Source organism: Chaetodon trifascialis, chromosome 23 (assembly GCF_039877785.1).
Source record: "Chaetodon trifascialis isolate fChaTrf1 chromosome 23, fChaTrf1.hap1, whole genome shotgun sequence".
Taxonomy (NCBI): domain Eukaryota; kingdom Metazoa; phylum Chordata; class Actinopteri; order Chaetodontiformes; family Chaetodontidae; genus Chaetodon; species Chaetodon trifascialis.
In genome coordinates this window covers 5,152,082-5,172,206 of record NC_092078.1, presented here as the reverse complement: position 1 = coordinate 5,172,206, position 20,125 = coordinate 5,152,082, and the positions used below count along the sequence as shown (strand labels likewise).

General features: G+C 45.2%; 1 protein-coding gene across 1 annotated transcript; it reads left to right on the top strand.

Moving 5' to 3' along the window:
* Positions 1-1,103: 1,103 nt before the first annotated feature.
* On the top strand, positions 1,104-19,903 carry znf219 (zinc finger protein 219). Its single transcript, XM_070993204.1, has 5 exons — positions 1,104-1,246; positions 9,916-10,000; positions 10,241-12,557; positions 12,741-12,887; positions 14,600-19,903. The coding sequence occupies exons 3-5, from the start codon at positions 10,244-10,246 to the stop codon at positions 15,793-15,795; spliced, it is 3,657 nt and encodes a 1,218-aa protein (XP_070849305.1). The 5' UTR covers positions 1,104-1,246; positions 9,916-10,000; positions 10,241-10,243; the 3' UTR covers positions 15,796-19,903.
* Positions 19,904-20,125: the final 222 nt, after the last annotated feature.

Sequence of the window (20,125 nt, the reverse complement as noted above, 5' to 3'; positions counted from 1 at the left end):
GGACAGAAGTGAAGACAATTTTTAAGAAGAAAGGCTCATGTTTCAAATACATCATCAGCGGAGTCTTGTGACTGGCTAGCACGGCGTACATAAAGAGCGTCTTTTGTCCCATGAGGTAACCGTTTATATGCTTTTCCCTGAAATATTCTATGGTCTTGAGGTGGGAGACTGGCGGTACAGATTTCCCTGAATATCGACCCCTGCGCTCATTCCCAGGAGTCATGCAGAAAAATGTTGCTGAACATTTCTGGCATGGACTGCATGTATGAAAGTGGTTTCACTCAGCGAAATGTTCAACTTTTGCCACAATCAAACCAACTGAAAAAGTCAGGGAAGCCCAAACGTGAAAGGACAATGTGACATAATGCACTGTGTGATAATACTTTTACTTTTAATGCTTTTCTAAAATTTGCTATACATACTTTGCCTGACCTGCACACTTTAACCCAAGTCCAAATTTGAGTGTTTCCCCAAACTGATACTGCAGTGCTGCTATTTTTGCTCAGACCCCTTGGAAACCCCCCCAGGGACTCCCGGTGGTCCCCGGACCTCACGTTGGGAACCCTACATCCAAATACGTGCACTTTGTGTTCCTCCCATCCTGGAAGTGGCCATGTGCTTCCGGGGTGGCTCACCACAACATTTAGGCTGCCTCTTGTCTCTGTCACCATCACTTTTAACACACTTCAATTGGTGTGAAACTTTTTTTAAAATTTTTATTTTTAAAAACCTCTTTTTATTTTCCTTCCTCAAAAAAAAAAAAAAAAAAAAAGAGGAAAAAGTCTCTCCAAACTGTCAGCCACCCGCCACCCGAGATGCCATATTTAGGATACAAATGTGAAGAGATGACAGCGTTGTAAAATGGTGCCCGTGCTGAGATTATAATTAACATTTCCAACCTACATCACTCTCCCTCCCACTTCTCCTCTGCTTCTCCCTATTCACTCACTCCTGTACAATAAATGGGGAAAAAACGCAAGAAGAAAGGAGAGAAAGGGAGAAGGAAAAGAAAGGGAGATGGAGGAGGACAAGGAGGAGGAGGAGGAGAGAGAGAGAGAGAGAGAGAGAGAGAGAGAGAGAGAGAGAGAGAGAAGAGGGTGACCAAACGGAGGGAGGAGGGAGGGGGAAACGGCGTATGCTTGTATACAACCCTGATTTCCATTTTTTTCCCAACTCGTAATGTATTTAATTCAAGTGAAACGTAATCATGACGTGTCGTGTCATTAATCTCCTCGCCGCCTCTCCCGTAAGTACACTGAGTCTTTACTTTCAACATATATCCTATATCTTCATTTATCTAGTTCATTTTTTAGCCGCCACTCTGTTTACATATCCACTTTTATGCATGGTGGCGTGAAACACCGGTGATGAAACATTTCCAAAATTGAATTTATTGCGACTGTTGTTGCCTTTTTTCCTCCACGGGCAACACACGGGATAATGGCCAATATAGTTGTTGTTGTGTTTTATTCCTTTTTTTTAATTTATTTTTTATTTTGCAGTTTGGATGTGTGTGCGTGCGTGCGTGTGTGCGCGTGTGCGCGCGTGCCACCGATCGGCTCGGAGCATGTATGTGAGTCTATGTATGTTAACCGCGCGCTCCGGACCACTTTACGTGTGTGTCATGTATGTAAACCGGCGTATGTGCGCGCGTGGCCGACATGCATGTAGCCCGCGAGCCCTCGTATAGCCCGTGACATGACCGAAAAGCAGAAAAAATGCACCGCTTCGCTTCTTATTCAGAAAACAGTCGGCGGAACATTTTAAACAAGTCGATTCGACGACTCGAGGCGAAATTAAACGCGACTTTAAAATGGTTGCAAGTGCACGAAAAGTCACTCGGAGTGGTTTAAGATGTATTAAAAAAAAAAAAAAAAAAAAACTTTAACCAAGTTCTGTTCGCTTGGACTTATTCCTACTCGCGCGAGGACGCCAGGTTTGAAATTAGGCAGCGTTATGACCTCTTCTTCTTTATCCATATTTAACCTCTGTGAAAAAACGACGTTTGGCCACACAAAAAAAGTAGCTTTTACGACGAGAGGCACAAGTTCTCGGTGCGTAACGGAGGATTTCGATAAGCCGCAGACATATTGTCCAGGCGTTAAAGTGGATTTTTGCATGTTAGCAACTTGATTTGCAAAGCGTAATTTGGGGCTGGATGCGATTAGCTGGACTAATTCTTTTGTTGGACACACATTAGGCACTGTGTAGGGCATTGTTTTCGAGATAAGCACCGCCACTTTCATCCGGGATGTGCGCAAAAACGCATCGGCGGGCTGTAATGGTGTTTTATAAACGTTCCACTTACCCCACCGTTTACTACAATGTTTACTACAAGCCGTTTAGTTGTCCTAACATCACCTCCAGTGTCTACAAGCTCAGAAAGTAGCATAGCAAGTGTGGAAGGCAACGCTGTGGTCGTGTGTGTGTGTGTGTGTGTGTGTGTGTGTGTGTGTGTGTGTGCGAAACGCGTGTTGCCAAATTGTATTCCGCCAAGAGAAGTTACCGGTTTTACAGCCCCGCTTTTAAAATGTGCGTTTTTGGACACGATGTCGCTTTTTGGGACTGATGTCGGTTCGGGAGATTGGCAGAGGATTCAAGATGAAATCCATGATGGCACTTTTTTTTCCTCCTCTCTCCTCCCGTCCTCTCCCTGCTCGCTCACTCGTCTTTTCCCCTCCCTTAATCTTTTGTATAGAAAATTTAAGAACAAAATGGAGCAGGGGAGAGAGCGATAGATAGGCTGACATGACACACACACGCCACCCCCGACTTCCAAAAAACTACGTGCCCACTGTTCGTGATTTTTAATCGCGTTTTTTGGACGCGGGATTGTGCGCGGACACCATCTGCGAGCAGGGTTCATCGCGTTTTTGGAGGGGGGTGTTTATTAGTGCATTGTTTGTTGATGGTTATTTATTTCATTAATGTGCCTCTAATTGAGATGGCCGCGAGAGAGAAGAGGGGAAAGAGCGACTGAAAATGGTTGCACGTTATTGACGCACATCACAGGGGCGAGGAGGAAATTCCTCATGAGATAAGGCGCAGACGTGTCATCTGGGTTGACCAAAGACACTCCTGTCGCCTTTTCTATGTCCAATGGAATATGTTTAGGGATCCTGAAATGCCCTATTTTTATATCCAGCCGAAATGTCACACTTTTGAGAGCGTGTGCATTCTGGAAGTAGGTTGGCATTGCTGGCTTGTCCTATAAACAGACATGTTGAAGTAAACTCTGTCTACTTCTTCTTTCTATTTGGTTTTTTAAGCATTTTTACACACAGTCTCTTAATCAAATGCCCCTAAACTGCATGTTATCTGAATGGATTGAAAGCAGATGTGATGAATGAAAGAAATAATTCTGCAAAGCGCACACACTCGTGTTGAAATGAGTGTTTTTCTTTTGATTTTTGCCCTCTGCAGCGACCTTTTACAATCACTCAAAGTCTTACTGATGTCCAGCCTTTACTTGAAACTATAAGACGAGCATCTGCACATAATGTAAAAACTCAAACATGAAAAGAATCAGGTCTCCCCCCTCCACCCCTTACAGGTTGTCTACTTTTCGTCACAGGATGATTTCACGTTGCGAATGCTCATCAGGAACCTACTGTACTAATGAATGCGAAACGCTGGCCCCGTGTTAAAAAGCGCCTAATGGCTCTGCCTCATTCAGACCCCTCTCGGCTTGTTGTGCTCAAGTAGTATCCTCCTCCGCCACCATCAATGCCGCCTCCTCCCCATCTTTGTACATACTGTACTGTACTTGAGGGGGCACATACACCCCATCCAGGTGGCTCTTGGGGGAGAGACTGCATGTGAGGGAGAAAGAGACGGAGAGACAGGGAGAGAGTAAAAGGGAGAGGAGTGTAGCACCAATCAAGGCTTCTGATTGATATAATTGGGTCATTAGTGCGCTGCGGGAGAGGCACCTGCTTGCCCTCAGTTAGGGAGAATCTACTGCATTGTGACATTTTGAGACTGTTGAGAGTTCTGCTGGCTGCTCGGGATTAGCGTGTATTTAGAGCATTAGGGTCTTACTTAAATAGTACGCCACTTGTGCCACTTGCATCGAGTTTGCAGGCCGGTTTCAGACTGATTCTCGCAATAGAGGTGGACAGGTAGATGGTTCGCTTTTCCCCTCCACCCCGTGTGTGCGTTTGACCGGCCGACATCGAATCGCAATTTTTGGGAGCGAGGCGAGCTAAAGGAGGTCACAGCGCAGGCAGAAGGGGCCCACTGCGGTTTGAAACAGCAGGTCAAGGAAAAGATAGAGCCGCGTGGGTCCGATCATCAAGAGATGGGGAGCAGAGGAAGCCTAAAGGTTAGTCAGGAGGTATTAAGGCATCGGTATTCTCTAATCAGCCTCCACTGCAGCAGCTCTCTGAAACAGATGATCCGACGTGCGTGCCCACTTCCTGCAGCCATTTTCCACGTCTGTGGAGGTGAGAGAGCAAAGTAGTTTCAAACTTACCTCAAACTCTCTTTTATTTATGGCTTTCCAGGAGAGTCAGTCTGAAAGTGTGAGCCGTTATCTCCATATTTAAACAATTATTGTTTAAATGACACTTTCGCCGACCTCACAGACCAGTCCTTGATGCTACGCGCACCTTTAGGCTCAGATCCCCTGAAGTTACTTCCCAGCCTCTTATCCATGCTCTCAAGGTGCCCTTGAGCAAGGTGCTTCACCCTTAATTGGACCAAGAAGTGTCCATTTAAGTATTAAAACTTGCACATACATATGTACATACATATAACAGAAGAAGTGCAATGGAGAGAGCATGGAGCGAGGTGTCACTAAGAACGAGAGGACATGTTCTTTAAATTTCCCCAGGGTGAATAAAGAATCAGCCGTTTCTATTTTTTTCTATAGGTGCTCACATGTCTGATGCACATATTCCACAAGGAGGTCACAGCGTAGGGTCAGCTTCCCAGGGGCTTGTGGATAGCATCTTGCTGAAGGACATCTCAGAGGGGAGGGTGGCTATTGCTGATGAGGGGGTTTGGACATTTTTGATGCAATTTGAATCAGAGTGTTTGTCGTTGGACAGGTGAAAGTGAAAACATCACGTGGGCGTTTGTTTGGGTGCGTTTGCTCCCACCTTTGCGTCGTCTCTCTGAACCCCTGGAGGTGATCTTCAGTGTGCACCCTTAAGCCTTTCCAGCGATTTGCTTATGACATTTGCGCGCTCCAAACCAGTTCTTCTGTTAAGGCCCCGGTCTTGTAATCCTGAATCAGTCGAATCTGTCAGCACCTCCGCTCACACGGCCCGCACGACTCGAAGCGAGAGTCTCGCCTCTGTGCCGAGACGCTGTGATGTTTCCAACATTCAGATTCCCTCGCTCAGATCTGGCACCGCCGCATCGTTCCCGGTGCCGAGGAATCGTCGGCTCGTGTTCCCTGCTGGAGGAGGAATGATTCAGAAAGAGCAGGAGCAGCAGCTTGAGAGGAGACGGAGGGTCGAGGAGAAGAAATTAAGTGGTAGGGTGAGACAGGAAGAAGGAAGGAGTAGGATGGTGTTAAACGTAGAGGAGTAGGACATGAGGAAGTGGCGCATACTTTCGTTTTTTCACTACATGTTGCTGTTGGCCTGCGACAACTGAGCAAAGGCTGAGGACAGATAGAGAGTCCGGGGCCGAATCTATCATTTTCACATCATCATTTTCTTCATCTTCATCATCTAAAAGGTCGACCGCATGTCCATTTGAAGGACATCTTCTCCCAACAGCACCACGAGTGCCTCGAGGCAAACGCAAGCCCTCTGACAGAAGTACCGCTTCCACTCTCAGGACAAAATGACAGAGAAAAGTTTGCATTTCCTGCACCAGGAGTCCACCCGCCACATCTTTCGTGGTGGAGACTTTCCTCCTTATCGCTGCCGGAGCTGGAGATGAGGGGAGGGCAGAGCCAGACAAAGTTGGAGCGAAGCAGGGAGTGAAGCAAAGGGGTTCAGGGAAAGGTGAAGTTAAGGAAATGAATACCGTCTGTGGGGAAGTTCGCCACGTGACCACGCGATAAAAACCACAGGGCCAAATTATACTGTACCGCACAGAGAGCGGCCTCCCCTCTCTGCCTCCCTCGGTCGCTCATCCTCTCCTCCACACACATTTTTTTTTTTCGTGGTCAGTCTCTCATACACCCACTTATCCCCATAGGACACCTCGCTGAGCACATCACATGACAGCTCAAGCAGTACAGCTGGAAGAAAGATACACTTGTAGGAATTCACACACTCGGCCTGCAGATACACATTTTACCTCACGCCCTGAGGCCCAGACTTGAGACCTTGGAGGCGCCTATTTTTAGGTGCATGTGCAACAAACACACACACACACACTTGCAGGCACAGATAAGAACAACACAAAGGTAGCAGTTGCAAAGCCTTTTCGCTCTTCAGTGTCACTGCAGGTCAGGGGGTCCCAACCTGAAGCTCGGGCCTCCCAAGGGGTCAAAAAATAAATCATAGGGGGTCGTTAGATAATTAAGAGCTTGGAAAGAAGACAAAAACAGCTACAGGTTTGATGAATCTTTTTGCTTTTGAAAGACAGCAGGCATCCTTAAACTATAAAACCAGTTAAAACTGTTCTGAGCTCACACTCAATTAAGCAAACTGCGACGAGGGGTTGCTACAAAGGCTAACAAGCCAGAGAGGTTTGAAACCAGTGCTACAGGCGACGGACGCTCTTAATATACAGCCTATAACACGCATTTACACTCCTATCATTAATGCAAGGCTGAGCAGATGTAATACTTCCTGCCCACACACACACACTGTTAAAAACACTAAGTGAAAGGTGTTCACACCCTCACATTTACAATTATGATGTGTAGCGCTGTGGCATGTACAAACCTGCACTCACTGCCTTCACAATAAAACTCTATCACTCAGTGGATATTTACACAATGACATCAAAACCCCCCAAAAATAAACTTGTCTGAACATATTGTGCTTCTGCTCCCTTGGCAACTCTTTATCACGGATGCTATGAATGACTCAGCGACCCCCCCTTCCCCCCCTTCCCCCTCTTTTTTTCTCCACACCCACCTTGTGACACAAGTGCAGGAGGAGTTATCAGTACTTAAACCATGCATCCATGCTTTTTCAGTTAGCATATTGACCTCTGACATAAAAACCAACTTCCAGTGAAGGTAAAGTCAGTTATCTCGGTGCCCACAAAGTTACACTGCAATTACTGTAATGACAACATCATGGCAATGCTTAACACAACAACGATATGCTTTTAAGCAGTCATTACCATGTGAATTGCTATGTTGTTACACCGCTGCACGTACACTGCAAATTCCAGAGTCAGAGAAAAAGCAGGAGGAAAAAAAAAACAAGTGAATCCAGTTTAATATGTTGTTTTTTCCCCTCTGCCTCACGTCAGGACCCATTGTGCGATTTTATGTGCCTCACATTTGCACCTGACATTGAAAATGCATTTGCATGGTGTACTTTTAAAAGTGTTCCTCCCTTTGCACAACGGCTGCATGCGTTTCTCCTTCACAGCCCTTTCAACAGAACAGCAGTTTACAGCTTGTTGAGTACCTGCACGATCCATTTGCGTGGATTTTTTTTGGTGCACAAAGGGGACTTAAATTTGCAGACTGCCAACGAACTGATTTTGTCGGCCATGCGTTCAGGGCCGTGTCCGAAGGTGGTTTAGGCGGCTGGGTTTCTTGGTTCATTCACACCTGGGTTTTATGTGCTTCTGCTCCACCTGATTCCAATCTGATATCTGTCCTTCAGTCACCCCAACCCCCTTCCCTGCATCCTTTGCTGCACCCTATCTCCTCTCCATCTATCCAAATTGTCTTTATTGGCATGACAGGGCCGGTGGTTGGCGACAGCCAGCGTCACGGTAGAACAATGCATTGTGATGGTGATATTCATATGATAATGCCATCAGACTTAACGCTGCTGCAGATACATTTCTTTCTCCTTCTTTCTGCATCTCTGTCTGTCTGCCTGGATGTATCTGACTATGTGTTGACTTTTCAAATGATTTTTAAATCTGTTGTTCTCTCTTCATGTTATGCCCCAGCCTGCCACTCCACCACTCTAATTTCCCTCTTCGTCTCTGTTCCAGCATGTCTGTCTCTTTACCCTATTTTTCTCCCCCCTTCTCCCCTCAACACCATGCTGGCAATCACATTAAATCATTTTCATTCACATGGCTTCTGACAATGTTTTTTTATGCTGCCCAGTTTGTAACTGCACTGTATGTTTCTCGCTGTCTCTCTCTTTCTTTCTCTCTGTCTGCCTCCTTTCTCATTTTTGCTCTTCGCCATGTTGGCAGGGCCCAATCTACCAGCTGATATCAGCATTCCCTGGCACTCTGCCAACTGGCAACACTGCAGGAGAGAAAGAAAGAGAGAGGGAGAGAATGAAAGAAAATTAGTGAATAATAGACGGAGGGAGGGAGCGAGAGAATGAGAGGGGGATGGGAAGAGTATGAATCAGGGAGAGAAAGAAAGACAGAAGGGAAAGGAAGACGGGGAGAGAAAGAACAATAATGGTGGATTAAGAAAGGACTCTGTGTGAGTGTGTGTCTGTGGCTGTGTGTGTGTGTTTATGTGATTGATATGGTGTGATATCCCTGTGAGTCATAGCTGAGCTAAAATGTCAACTGGCTACATGAGAATCTCTTTGTCATGCAGGCTCAGTGACACACACACACACACACATACACAAATCCAACAGATCATATAAACACATATGTGGCCATACCGCCGCATGAACGCAAATATGGGCGACACACCTGCGAACACAGATGTTCCATTGTTTTGCCACAATGATTGATGACCTTTTGTTTTGTTGTGGGCGCCTCTGCTGCTTCTCAACTCCAAATGATGGACAAAAACAGCCGATGTGCATAAATCCAGTCGAACTGATGCAAACTGCTGTGCACTCAAAATATTTGGGTGTGTGAGCGTGTTTGCCAAAGTGCTTGTGTGTTCAATATGCTGTATATCACACTTTACATTTTAGCTGACTATGTTATCTGGGGTGATGGTTGCAGTACAGCCAACACAACAGAAGAATAAGCTTACATTTGTGCATTACTTAAACAAGTAACCATGACTAAGCAGTGTATGGGTCAAAGCCACCACACCCTGGCGGTAGATTTTACAAATATTGCTTGCATAAGTGCAAGCGTACTGTACTTGAGTGTGTGTGGGTGTGAGTATGTGTGTATAGAGTCCTGATTTAAGCAAGAAGCTGCTACTGTATGAGTGTACAGGAAGGGTGTGTAGGGAAGTCAAAACATCGCGCGCCCATCCTGTTTGGGACAGTCCATGTCCTGTGGTGGTGCCCTTAACTCCTAAACACACACACAGACAGAGTACACACCGGTGTGCGTTGACACACCAGCTAATCATCCCATATGTGCTAACAGTATGCTGGAGTGCATCGCGCAGACATGCAGGAGGCAGAACAGGTGCACACCTGTTACACATTCAAGCGCATGCATACACCTACACAAACTGAGTAGTAAATGAACATCAAATAAAGATTTGCTTTGTACTTAACATTTACATGCATCGAAACATTCAAAAACGATGCTGTTAATGAGTATGCATTTTATCCTCTGCTATTAGCATTTATGATGGAATACAATCAAAGAGTCTCGGTGCAAATTGGTTTTTATCCTGTTTGAGAAAAATCTGCTACCTGCAGTTCATCGCTCAATATTTCAAAAGCATGTACGCCTACATTGACACTGATATTGCTAATTTACCTAAAGTCTTGATTTAGATAAGAGCTGAAGTGTTGAAATGTGTGTCTTTATGGGCAACAACATAATTTCAAGTGCAATAATTGTGCGGTTTTTGATTGCAAATAACCTATATTACTAATATTATTTAAGTGAAGTTCACTAATCATCAGGGTTTGTTTTTTTTGTCCTCAGAAAATTAAAGGAGGAGGCTGCCACAGAAGTGTGTCCCCCATCAGCCGAGACACTGAAGAATGGCATAACATCACACACATTGCTGGTAATTCTCTATTGTTCTCACACATGCAGACTTATGAACCTGTTTGGTAAACAGTTTGATTATATGTATTATTTTTTTGGCTTTTTTACAGAACTGGTCAAGATCATACTACAGTTAAAGATCATACACAACATGCAAATTTTCTCTTTTCTCTTGCTTTTAAAAGCTGTAACTCTTCCGAAGTCATCCGTCCCGCTCACTATCTGCCTCTCTCTTTCTCTCTGTGTTTTGTACTGATAGAGGATGGATTCTCCGCCAGAATGTGTGTTGTCTCTTTCTTGTGAGCAGCCCCAGTCGCCCCCCACACTGCCATCCCTGGACCACAGCCCCCAGGCCTCCTCTCCTCACACCCTGCTCTCTCTACCTGACAGCCCTGTTGTCCTGCCAATTCACAGCCCCGAACCCTCCCCTCAGAGCCTGGACACTACGCCTTATTTCCCCCTCTCTCCCTTCCCCCTCCACGAGGAAAATAACAATCACCACGATATTGAGGAAGAAGATGATGAGGAAGGACTGGATGGAGTTCCTCCGTCCCCAACTCCGGCCGTGGCTCTGTTCCCAGGAGGAGGGGGACAAGAGGCTGGATGCAGCCCTTGTTTGGACTCCTCTCCACCGACCACGCCATCAGCGCCAGTCCTCGGGTTTGGAGCGCTGGAGCTGGCCCTCTCATCAGGGCAGAGTGGAAACTGCAATGACGAGCTAGACCTCCAGCTGTTCCAGAAGGATACTGTTACCAGGGCGATACCTGGAGTGGGAGGGGCCTTGCCAGGGCCTGCGCTCAGGTTTCCCTGTCATGTATGTGGGAAGAGATTCCGATTCCAAAGCATTTTGTCTCTTCATGCCCGAGCTCACAGTCTGGACCGAGACCGCCGAGCCTCAGCCCTGTACCGGACTGGACTCCCGTCAGCACCCGTAAAGCAGCACCTCAAAATCCAACAGAATCACAAAGACTTAACTCAGAATCACAGAAGTCACCCGAATCAGCGTATACTGCCAGGGACACTCATTCGACATCTCACAGAAGAAGAGGATGTTGATGGTGAGGTCAAAGGTCTAGATGACGGCCTACAGACAGACCAGAACCCAAGCTTTTTACTGGATGACAGCACACCACTGACCCCTCCACTTACAGAGGACCCTGTGTCTGTGACCTCTCCGTATTCTTCTACCATTGTGGAGGGTGCATCTACTCCCATAGCGCCTACGTTTCGCTGCCATGCCTGCAAAGGAAAATTCCGCACGGCTTTGGAGTTGGCGCGCCACGTCCGCATTCTCCACAACCCATATAAATGCACTCTTTGTCCTTTCTCTGCCAGCCAAGAAGAGAGCCTGGCATCTCACTTGCAGGAGTGCCATCCTTCCCCTGAGGTACCTGCTCTGCCACAGGCCTTCAATTCCAGGCCAGTCATTGCAACCCCTGACACTCCCGTGCCCACACCAACCCACACCCCAGCTCCGACCCCAAGTACCCCACAGTTGACATCAGCCTCTGCAGTGGCTGCATCTCCCTCACTGCCAGCATTTCGCTGCGATACTTGTGGACAGCGCTTTACCCAGTCTTGGTTCCTGAAGGGACACATGCGAAAGCACAAGGACTCCTTGGACCACAAGTGCCAGGTATGCGGCCGTGGCTTCAAGGAACCTTGGTTCCTGAAAAACCACATGAAAGTACATCTCAACAAGCTTGGGTTGAAGGCCGGGCTGGGAGCCCTTGGGGGACCAGGTGCTGAGCAGCAGGCCAAAGGCTCCTCTAGTAATCAATCTCTCAATGCTCTCTACTCAAGCCTTCTTCTGGCCCAGCGAGGAGGAGGCAGAGGTGGACAAGGAAGATCAGAGAGGGAAACTGGTAGCAGAATTGGAATGGGCTCCAGCAAGTCAGCCATCTTGGGCTATCTGGGATTACCCAGTGATGGCAGTGGGGCCAGCTGCATGGAGAGACTTCAAGCAGTGGCTCAGGTAGCAGAGATGGGAAACAATGGTGGTGGCAGCATTGGTGGCTCAGGAGGAGGGGGAGCAACTAGAGGAGGTGGCGCAGGTGAAACTACAGCATCAGTTTCAGAGGGAGGAGACCAGGCAACATGGTGGCAGCTGGTGGCTCGCAGCCTGGCAGTAGCTCAGCAGCAGCAACAGCAGAGGCCCCACCAGCGAGGCCAGCAGCAAGGCCAGCGAGGCCTAGGTCGGAGCTCGGTGATCACAGAGGCCGATCAAGTCAGAGCCTACCTTGGAGGTCTTGATCCAAGAGAAGATTCTGGAGGAGCAGGAGGGCCATGGGAATGCCCAGACTGTGGAAAGCTGTTCCGCAGTCTGCAGCAGGTGGTGGTTCATGCTCGCGTTCACACTCAGAGGCCCCAGAAAGGAGGTGGCGAAGACGAGGGGAGCTCTAGTCGTAGAGGAGTGGGGCTAGGAAGAGGAGGCAACGGTGAAGTGAGACAGGAATCTCAGCTACACAGTGGTGGATCCCAACAAGCAGGAGAAGTGAGACAGGAGTCAAAACTGCACAGTGGTGGATCACAACAAGCAGGAGCAGGGTTTCACTCTGTCATCTCAAGCTTCAAAGGTACAATCACATCCTCTTTTTTGTGTTTCTCTTTTGGGTTTTGTTTGCTCACATGCAATGGTGTTGTTATCACAAGAATATATTATTTTCATACCGCTTCTCTGTTGTAAATAGAGGCTCTCGGGGGGCCCTTCAAACCAGCTGGTATCCTTACATTTATTCCACCTTTTTCTCCACTCACAGGAGAAAATGGCTTGACAGCAGTCCCCTCCATACCTTCAGTTCCCACCAGGGAGCGAGTGCGTGGTAGAGGGATAAAAGACTGCCCCTACTGTGGTAAAGCCTTCCGCTCTTCACACCATCTCAAAGTACACCTGAGAGTTCACACAGGTGAGGACTGCTGTGAGTTTAACACATTTACTTTTTAAACCTTGTTAAATCCCTGGAAAGGTTTCATTGTGCATCCGATCTTTAGCGGCAGTCCTTTTTTCTTTTTTACACATTCGCCCCAGAGAGCTGGCCAGCGCTAATCATAGCCCTCCACTGCAGGCAACTGAGCAGCTCCACTGGAGCAACTCCTGGTTAAGTGCCTTGCTCGAGGGTATGTTAACAGTAGTTTTTGAGGAAAATGAAACCTCTCCAGGGATGAAAACTTCACTTAAATTACTGACCATGTAAAGTAAAACGCTCATTTCTCTCACAAGTCTGTAGCCTTATTCCCAAGAAAGGTACAAAAACATTTTACTTTTCCCCAGTAATTAAACAGTACTTCTCTAAATAGTGCAACATGAAATTTTTTTGGCATAGGCTTTTTGAGATAAAATATAATGATTTTTATGTAAATATCATGACATGGAGTACATGCTCACAGATTTCTCCATGCACTTTGTTGCCTTTAATCTTTCTGATAATCACATTCTCTGACCTTGTCTTCGAAGCAAGCCAATCTGTAATTGTCCTGCTTAAATTTTCCTTAAATAATTTGCAAATGGTTCTGACTGTAGAGCAGAGACCCGAGACACTCCAACAACAGACTCTAACAGGCTTTAAAAACACAACACTAAAATTAAAAAAAAAAAACAAAACACCTCATACTGAATGGTGAGAAGTGAGTTGGGCTCATATGGAAATTGGGAACTCTCACATCACTCACACTCCATATGATATGATGTATTCATAATCGGCATGAGTCATTGCCATTTTCTTTTTTTTTTATTATTTGTCTTTGCTCAATGCATTTGATCAAAATTAAGACTCTTCTTCCATTTCTGAGATGCCACCATTCTCAACTGGTAAACTGGAGCATATCCAAGTCTTTCCAGTAAGACAGTGCCCAGAATGCATTCAATGAGATCTATTTAGTATTTCCATTATGAATGCTCATCTATGGTTGACAGGACCTATCACATCACAGCTATATTATTCATGATAGCATACAGATCTTTTTTCTCATACACTACTGCTTCTCTGTTCCCTTCGAGTTATTACCACATGGTCAGTAATTTAAGTGAATGCATCAAATTATAATAATACTCTCTTGATATTACTGTCCTATTGAGATTATTGCCCCTCAAGACTTTTATCCCATTATTCCTTTTTATTTTTTTGCTCCAGCAACAAAATTTAATCGTTCATACATTTGAATGTACATTTGCATTCAACAATTGAGCTGTGCTCTTCTTGTGTTCAGTTTTTTTTGTTCTTGTGAATAAGATCATTTACGCTTTTCATATGTAATACGTTTCCTGCTGTTGATGTGCCTCCAGCTAGATGCCTCCTCCTCTTTATTTTTCCCAGCAGTGTCATTTTAATCATTAATGGAATACTGCCATCTACCTTTAAAATGTGTAACTACATCTCACCAGTGGTTAAAGGACCATACCAGTTATTTAGCAAATTACTGCTCACTATTATTTCACATATGCTGTAGTATATCCTATTTTTTTTATGCATTTTTTTTCATACATCTTTCCAGGCAGACACTGCTTTCTGTTCATTTCACCATAAAACCAAGCAGATTCTTGAAACATTTGCACTGTTGCTATCTTTTGAAACTTCAATGCCATAACCCCTGTCTTATTTTCTGATCTTATCCTCTCTAGGTGAGAGACCCTACAAATGTCCGCACTGTGACTATGCAGGAACCCAGTCAGGCTCGCTGAAGTACCACCTCCAGAGGCACCACAGGGAGCAACGCAATGCCTTGGCAGCCTCCTCCAACTCCTCCTCCACTGGTCTCACCTCCACTATCAACAGTCTGACCTCTGGAACCTCTGGGCTGGGCAAGCAGCGCCGATCCCAGCACAACCACTGCCCAGTCAACCGAGGACAAAGTGACAGCCCCACCTCTCGGCCCAGCCAGCAATCCTGGCTCCTGGGGCTTCCAGATCAGCGGGAGCATCGGAAGGCCTTGGCAGCTCTAAGGGATGTCGACTTGGAGACCCAGTACAGGTATCTGTCTGGTGTGATGGGGGCACTTTACCAAGGTGGAATGGAAGGGGGCTGGATCAGAGAGTCTCCTCCACTGAAGGCCCCTAAAGTGTCCCGTCGTAAGCCCCTTACTACAAGCCGAATGGTTCAGCTGTCAAGGGACAAGGAAGGGTCTGTGCCTTCAACTCAAGAGGGTGGGTTTGAACCCCTGGATCTGTCCCGTCGCCCCTCACCAGGTCTTGGAGGGATGGATGAGGATGGGAGCATGAGCGTAGGGGAAGGAGGAGGTGCCAGTGGTGTGGATGGCGGAGGGGATAGTTCAACTGGGGTCAAACTGAGCCAGTGTTTGTTCTGCCCTTTCCGTACATCGTCAGCAGAACTGATGGCGATGCATCTCCAGGTCAACCACACCAGTAAGTCCAGGCGCAAAAGAGGCTCTTCCACTCTCTTGGATGATGATGGAGCCCCAAAGGCCGCCAAGCCCCAGACGGATCACTCTGACCTCGACTCTCTGACAATATGGAGGCAAGTGAGTGAGACAGAGTCCCAGGCACCCCTGGGGGAATGGTCCTCAACTCAGACCAAGATCCTGAATGGGCTCTCTGAGGATACAGCAGAACATCTGGACAACATCCTTAACCACCCAGACAACGTGGCCTCAGTATCCAACCATGTAAGAGACGGTCTGGCACTCAAGGGAAAGATGGAGGGGGATGAGGAAGAGCAAGAGGAAGAGTTAGAAGAGAATTTGGAGAACAGCAGTCTGGAGGATTCACCGGACCAGGATCTGAGGATGTCCCTCGCTCTTTCGCCAGCCCTGAGCTCCAACCACATGCTGGGAGAGGAGGAAAGAGTCTTAACAGATTAACATGCTTTTGGATGACACCATTTAAGTTGGAGAGCTTGGTTTGATGTTTTCAGCTACACTTAACACATAACTGAAGAAGGGGCCGGTAGCTTTGCAGGGCAAGAAACTGGGCATACGGTCAAATTAATATTTGCCCCTTTATATTTTTATTTCTGGACAAAGGATCCTTGACTGCTGAGGTTTTGAAACGACGGAGAGAAAAATCACTGCTGTTACGTTCCCTCCGACATTATTCGTCTACTTCAGTTCTGACAGTGTGGTCGTCCACAAAATAAACTTCCTGCATTAAAGAGCATGAATGCATCTTTGCAGGATTTTGTTGGCCACTTTTTCTTTTTTTTTCTTTCAAGCTTCACACCACAATGGATGATTTTTAAGATGACCTCCTGTTTAATAACACATATAAGATCTTGGGCAGACCCGCATCATTCCACAAGCATTTATTCCACACTAATAAAGGACTGTATATCCCAGACTGCTATACTGGCCAAGTTGAAGCCAGCTGTGAAGAGATGCTCTCCTGACTGACCAGTGAACAGTTTGAAACCTCAAACTCGAAGTTCCTCCTCAGCCGACGCAGATACGTAGGAAAGTTTAAGTCTCGAAGAGTTTCCAGCTGCGAACCTCAGCTAAGCTATTCTGTATTAATTTAAGGCATGAGGTAACTGTTGCAGGCTGCTGCAGGTGCTTTCCCTCAACTATATATCACTGCCTTGTTTGTCTGAAAAGTGTTTCTAGACGATTGTCCAAAAGAAAAACAGAAAGAAAAGTTTGTAACATTTTTCTCTTTTTCAGTTAGTGCCTGTTCATGTATGTTGTCAAGAGAGTCTCTGGTATTCCTTTTGCATCGAGGCTCTTATAGGTCATTCATTTTATCTGAATATACAGTTTAAAACAATTTAAGTACAGTATATTTGTTAAAAGTGGTTCTAGGGTGTTGTGAATAGTTGTAAAAGAAATGCTACATTGCAGCGTGATGTCCTTGACGGCAGCCGTTCGCAGCTCAGCTTGAAACAAAAACAAAAGCAAACAAAAAAAAAAAGGCTGATATAAATAATGTATAATGCGACGAAAGAGGTCAAAGGCTGGGCGATGAAAAGGGGTCACAGTTCAAAATTCAGTGTTTACAATGGCGCCGGATGCGAGTTCGGTTGCCAAGGCAGTGTAGATGCGTGGAAAAAAAAAAAAAACAGAGCGGGAGCCTGTTTGAGGGCTGCAGGGACGTCGCTCGAGCCCCCGAACACAATCAACCGACACCTTTTTGAAGAGGCAGAGACTTAGCAACTGTGTCAAAAAAGCAATTTCATTTTCTTTGTCCGTAAGAAAGAAGGTAGAGAACGCGGAAGAAAGCAGTATCCCTGCCAAACACGACTTAATCTGAGAAACAAACTGTACTCTCGGGGTACGGTGTCTTTTAGATGAGTAGATTCCCTCTCTTCTTCTTTTTTTATAAGAAAAGAAAAGACAATGGTAGGAGTAATTATTAAAACACTAACAAATGCATAGACATCCCAGTAGAATATGTGTAGCTTTTGTAAAGACGAGGAAAAAAAAAAAAGCAGACTTTTGTTTATTTTCATTTCAAGATGCTTACAGAAAAAGGTTATCAATATAGGTAATATTGATTATAATGTTTGTGAGCTAAGACTAGTTGGAATGTCTATACAGAGCACTGTGCAAGGTTTGAGTTCCCAAAGTAGTTGTTTTTCCGTTGACTTTATCGATAGACCAAACGTTTTTCAATGGAAGTCGTCACTTTCTGTTGTCGTTTTAAACGTGTAAAGCTGTGGTTTCGATAGATTTACCCCATCGATTAGCGAAATCAGTTGATAATATCCAGCTGGTTGTGAAAGAAAGTTTCAAATTCAGAGTGCACCCTTCTCATGTAAACGTCACGGAGCAGCACATCTGTGGCTACGAATGGAAAACGATCAGCCTCTTCTCGTGAATTCATGTGTTTAGGAAAATGAATAAGAGCGCGATGCAGCAATATCGCCTTGCGCTTCTTAACAACCACTATTTATCTCCTTTTTGATGGGGTATTCTATGATTGCAACCGCACCTTAATGTGCATTAATGTGTTTAAGTTCTTTTTTTAGAGCACCTTATGAGTTTTGTAGTGAAAGTCCCTTAGTGGTGTCTCCTTAACAACTACTGTCAATGCCATCGTGCCTTCTGTTTCAAGCACTTCCTGGTGTATTTTGTAAAACTCACCAAAAGCACTTAGCCTATATCTACACACTCTCTTTATCCCTCTCTGTCCTCCCACGTCCCTGCTTCCTCCTCCTCCTCCTCCTCCATCACCTCAGCCCATTTACCTAATCTCTTTCTCGTGTCTTTCCCTCCTGACCCCTCTCTTCTGGGGGAAGCTGTTGTCATACCAGATTTCTCTCCTGCTCCTCAGGCCTGCTCGGCCTTAAACAAGGCCACTAGGCCATATTACTATCTAGCGTAGCTAGACTCTTGAAAGAATGGACTACCTAACCTTTAGACGAGTAAAAATCCTTATAGATGTAGGGTTAGACTACTTTTGGTCTAAATACTAACCCTTGGTAAACCAAAGCCCAGGTTGAAGTCTAATGAATATTATATTTAATCTTAAAAGGTGCCAAAACATGTCCGAGGTGACACTAAATATCAACTTGAGAAAGCTAAATAATTCAAGTCCTCTCTCCTTTCTCATCCTTTCTTTCTTCACCCCCTCCCTCTCTCTCTCTGTCACGCTTGCTCTTCCTCCATCTCCCCCCTCTCGTCCGTAAACTGTCTATCTCTAGCACCACTTGAAGGTGACGTGTACTATCTGGTATTGAGGCCTTTATTAGATTTTTATTTCAGTTCGTGTGGTGTTTGTTCAATGCCGTTGAGATGGAAAAATGCTCTTCTTATAATGATAATTATTATTGTTTTGGCATTATGGTTAAAAAAAAACAACAAAAAAAGAGAAATGTGTTGTTGAATGTTGTACAGATAGCACTAGAGATGTTGTGTTTCTTAAAGAGAGCACAAACCTGAGCGATGGTCCCTTCTACTCCTCCCACCGGCAGATGGGAATAAAACAGCCTGCCAGTCAGTCTGCACGTCTATTGACAGAATCTTCCTCGCTGATGACAGATTTTCAAAATTAACTGTTGTCTAAGTTCTTTCGTGGAGATTTGAATGTAAAAAAAAAAAAAAAAGAAAAAGAAAAAGAAGAAGAAGAAGCAGTCTTTGACTTAGAGTCCATTTCTAAATTTATTGCACATAAGAAAATCCTGACTAAAAGCAGCACTTGAGCCAACATCTGTACTCTTTTGGAGGTTTAGTTTGATTTCAGGGAGACTTGCCTGTTTACTAAGAGTTAGACAAACACAGAGGGGCCTTTTTATGTTTCCACAAGCAGTTTGAACATATGTTTAACACTAAATTAAGTCCATTTGAGCTCAGTTATATGAAAACGGGATGTTCAACTTTTCTGAAAACTGGCAAAATTGATGCTTGGATGCTTTCCTATTTAAATCATCTGCTGCATGGAAATGGATTAATGCAACTGCTGATTTAATTTAAACTAGTGAGGTTATATCCACCTTGACTCCTGGGTTAAAGGTGAATTTCCACATGTTTCATTAATTGTGCAAAGCAAGGCTGAGCTCATATTCAAAACTACCTTCAAAGTTGACAAAAAGACATAAAAAGCCTCCCTGAGTTTGTCTGACAGAGGTAAAATTCTCCACAAAACAAAGCATTTCTTTCCTTTTGCACGTGTTTTCAACTGAATACAATGTGGCTCCCTTTTCAAACGTATGTGAAAACTGCACCTTATTATCTCCTGATTGTGAATCAGATCGTTTCGCCAAAAGGACGACTCTCTAATTGAGTGTGTATCATGTGGGCTGATCCTGCAGATACGGTATCTATATGTATGATCGTGTTGAAGTTGATGTCTCTTATGAAAGGACAAATCTTCTGTGAGGTGAGGGGGCCATGCTGGGTTTGGGCTCTTGTGTAGTTTACTGCCATTGCAGTGAGGGAAAACTGATCTAACATAGTAGTGACTAATATGACTTTGTGGACAGATAAAAAAAGAATAAAAATAAAACGCATTAGAAATAAATAAACACCATGAAAATAAGCCAGTCTCTCTCTTTCATGCCTTTCTGCACCAGATTCCATTTCTCTTTTAATACACAGCCTATGATTACATGAACAGACTTCTGACAATCGAACAGCCTAAATATTTATTCATTTCTTTTGAAGCTTGTTTATGTGAAGACTTTTAGGATGCTTCTCCAACAAATCACAGCCTGAATAAAGCTGCAGCCTCCCAGAGCAAACAAATAACTTTTAGAAAAGG

Coding starts and splice junctions, on each gene's coding strand:
- znf219 (XM_070993204.1), top strand. CDS start 10,244: ATGGATTCTCCGCCAGAATGTGTGTTGTCTCTTTCTTGTGAGCAGCCC. Junction 12,558..12,740: donor TGTCATCTCAAGCTTCAAAG/GTACAATCACAT, acceptor CTCCACTCACAG/GAGAAAATGGCTTGACAGCA. Junction 12,888..14,599: donor ACACCTGAGAGTTCACACAG/GTGAGGACTGCT, acceptor TATCCTCTCTAG/GTGAGAGACCCTACAAATGT.